The sequence below is a fragment of the Symsagittifera roscoffensis genome, chromosome 7 (assembly GCF_963678635.1).
Source record: "Symsagittifera roscoffensis chromosome 7, txSymRosc1.1, whole genome shotgun sequence".
Lineage (NCBI taxonomy): Eukaryota > Metazoa > Xenacoelomorpha > Acoela > Convolutidae > Symsagittifera > Symsagittifera roscoffensis.
This window is the reverse complement of record NC_087068.1, coordinates 45,000,076-45,002,388: the sequence shown is the minus strand read 5'-3', so window position 1 is coordinate 45,002,388 and position 2,313 is coordinate 45,000,076. Positions and strand designations below refer to the sequence as shown.

The 2,313-nt window shown below is 38.0% G+C and overlaps 1 protein-coding gene across 1 annotated transcript; it reads right to left on the bottom strand.

The window, feature by feature from the left end:
* Positions 1–221: 221 nt before the first annotated feature.
* Positions 222–2,007, bottom strand: LOC134851185 (probable mitochondrial glutathione transporter SLC25A40). Its single transcript, XM_063867156.1, has 2 exons — positions 1,574–2,007; positions 222–1,043 (listed from the first exon to the last, which is right to left on the bottom strand). Exons 1-2 carry the CDS (start codon positions 1,920–1,922, stop codon positions 319–321), a joined length of 1,074 nt encoding a protein of 357 aa, XP_063723226.1. The 5' UTR covers positions 1,923–2,007; the 3' UTR covers positions 222–318.
* Positions 2,008–2,313: the final 306 nt, after the last annotated feature.

Sequence of the window (2,313 nt, the reverse complement as noted above, 5' to 3'; positions counted from 1 at the left end):
TTTCCTGAGAAAAAATCTTCCCAACCTATGTGTCTTCCCGACGTTCATTGACACTTTAAAAAAGAAAAAACTAAAATTAAGGGCTATCGAAAACAAAGAAAAAACAGGGCCGCATTTAAATTGGATCATGTCACGTACTGAGAGTTGTAATCTGTGAATATAGTTGTTCACGGGGGAAAAAGTCTAGTACTCGGTTGCAATACACTCGCAAGTGTAAAGACTAGAATAAAGATCTGTTTCAATTTACGGTCCAACTTACAAACTTCAAATTAATTCAAGAATTCAACATTGACATCTCTTTAAGATATAGAAATTTTCCTAGTTAACAACCAACAAAACTCGCTTTATAACTTCATAGGTTGACAACATTATACCGCATGCTGGCATGACTCTACACAGTCTTGGAATAAAACCGGCAAAGAGTCCTTTAGTTCCGTTTTTCAACCAAATCGCTGCCAATCTCTCAACTATTGAAATTGACTTCGTATTTGCATATTTAGCTGATCCCAGCTCGATCTGAGCCTGAGTCTTAAGTACGTCGAAGGGTAGTGTGACTGTTCCTGCGACACCTCCGCTGAAAGATCCCACAATAAAATTGATTAAGAAAGACGATTGTGGTTTATTCCAGCGCTTAGATAGGATCTTCCTATATCGCTCCAAAAGCGTCCAATAAATCATTGAAAACGGAACATCACGAATCAAGCTTGGCTTTAAGCCCAAAAAGAGAGAAGAAAAGCCTGCAGTTGTAACTTGAGTTCTAACAGCAGCAAAAATCTTCGAAGGAGGCATTTTTTCGCTTTGCATTTTCGTTCTCAGAACCTCCATAGGGCAAAAAGCGGTTGAGACTATGGTTCTCGCGCCAGAACTGGCGATTAGTGGAATAACAAAAAGGTCGGGTCTCTTCTGGTAGCCGAGTGTGTCCCGAATGTATTCGTATGATGAATAGTACAGAGTAACTGTGGGCAGTGAGAGTAATATAGAAGGGTACAGTCCACTCCATAAAGAAGAGATTCCCTCGTTCTTAGCGATCTTGCGGAAGGCGTCTAAAACAACCCACTAATTGAATTTTGAATAATTAATATCGAATAAGCACGGCTGATTGCAATTTCGAAAAATTAAAATAGGATTATTGAAATTTCGATATTTATTTAGATTGAACTGACAGAAAACTACTTGAGTTTTCTTCTAAGCACAACGTCAAAACCCAAACTGCCACAAATCTGTTTCAATTGCGCAAAAAAAAGATATCAATAGTCCTCAGGTAAACCTGTTCATTAGATTAAATTTGGGTCAAGAAAACATTTTGGACCCTGAACCAAAGGATTATCGATTACTTGACCCCTATCGATTATCGATTATTTGTAAATTTGGATCGTTTTCTCCTCGTCGTCAATTTTAAATATTTATTTTATTCTTCATCTTTGATACCATCTTTTTACACTAGCAAAACTTAAGAGCAGTTTGGATAATTTGCTGACAAATCTTCATGGAAAAATGATACGCGGTTGCAATACGAGTAATAATCGCAAGAACAAGCCTAAACGCACGACTAACATAGCCTTATATATCTTACCGATTGTTCCGTTAAAATGACTGGGTCGTTTGTACCACGCTATCCTGCGTACATTCACTTCACAATTCTCGTTATATGAGACATGGTTGCCATTTGAACACGTGCATAAGTGCTCCAAGATTCCATCTCGTAGAAAAAACTGATCGCCAGGACTGAACGGCTTCTGCTGGGCTTGCAGACGAATCTTCACGACGTCGAAAGGAGTCATAAATAAACTAACAACGATACCACCGACGCCTCCTGCTAATAGTCTTTCCTTATATCTCGATTCTCTTTCGCTTTGAACTGCAGCCGCATACTGACGATACAACTCGCCGCTAGAGACTAATTTAGAAGCAGTCCCGACCATGTTGACATTCAGAAATGGTTGAAACTTCTGATCCTTCAAAATTAGCCCCAGAGATATGAAAGGATGATCAATCGTGATGGCATTCTAACCTTGAAATAATGAGAAATTATGTCTTTAGAAATGACTTAACTTTATCTCATCGTGATTCACAGCTGCTGAAAAGAAAATCAGTTTTGACTTTGATTAAAACTAGCAAGCCCGTCTCAAATAATCAATCGGCTCGCAAAAAATTAGTCGTCAATCTGATCAAGCTATTCAAAGAAAGCCATAATCGAGGTGTTCCAGCTAAAAAAAAATTGAATAGCTTCAAATTAACTCAAGACTCTTTGAAAAATTTGATAGAGCTAATTGAGTTACTTGTTGGATCAATTCAGTCTGCGAAAAATCAAAC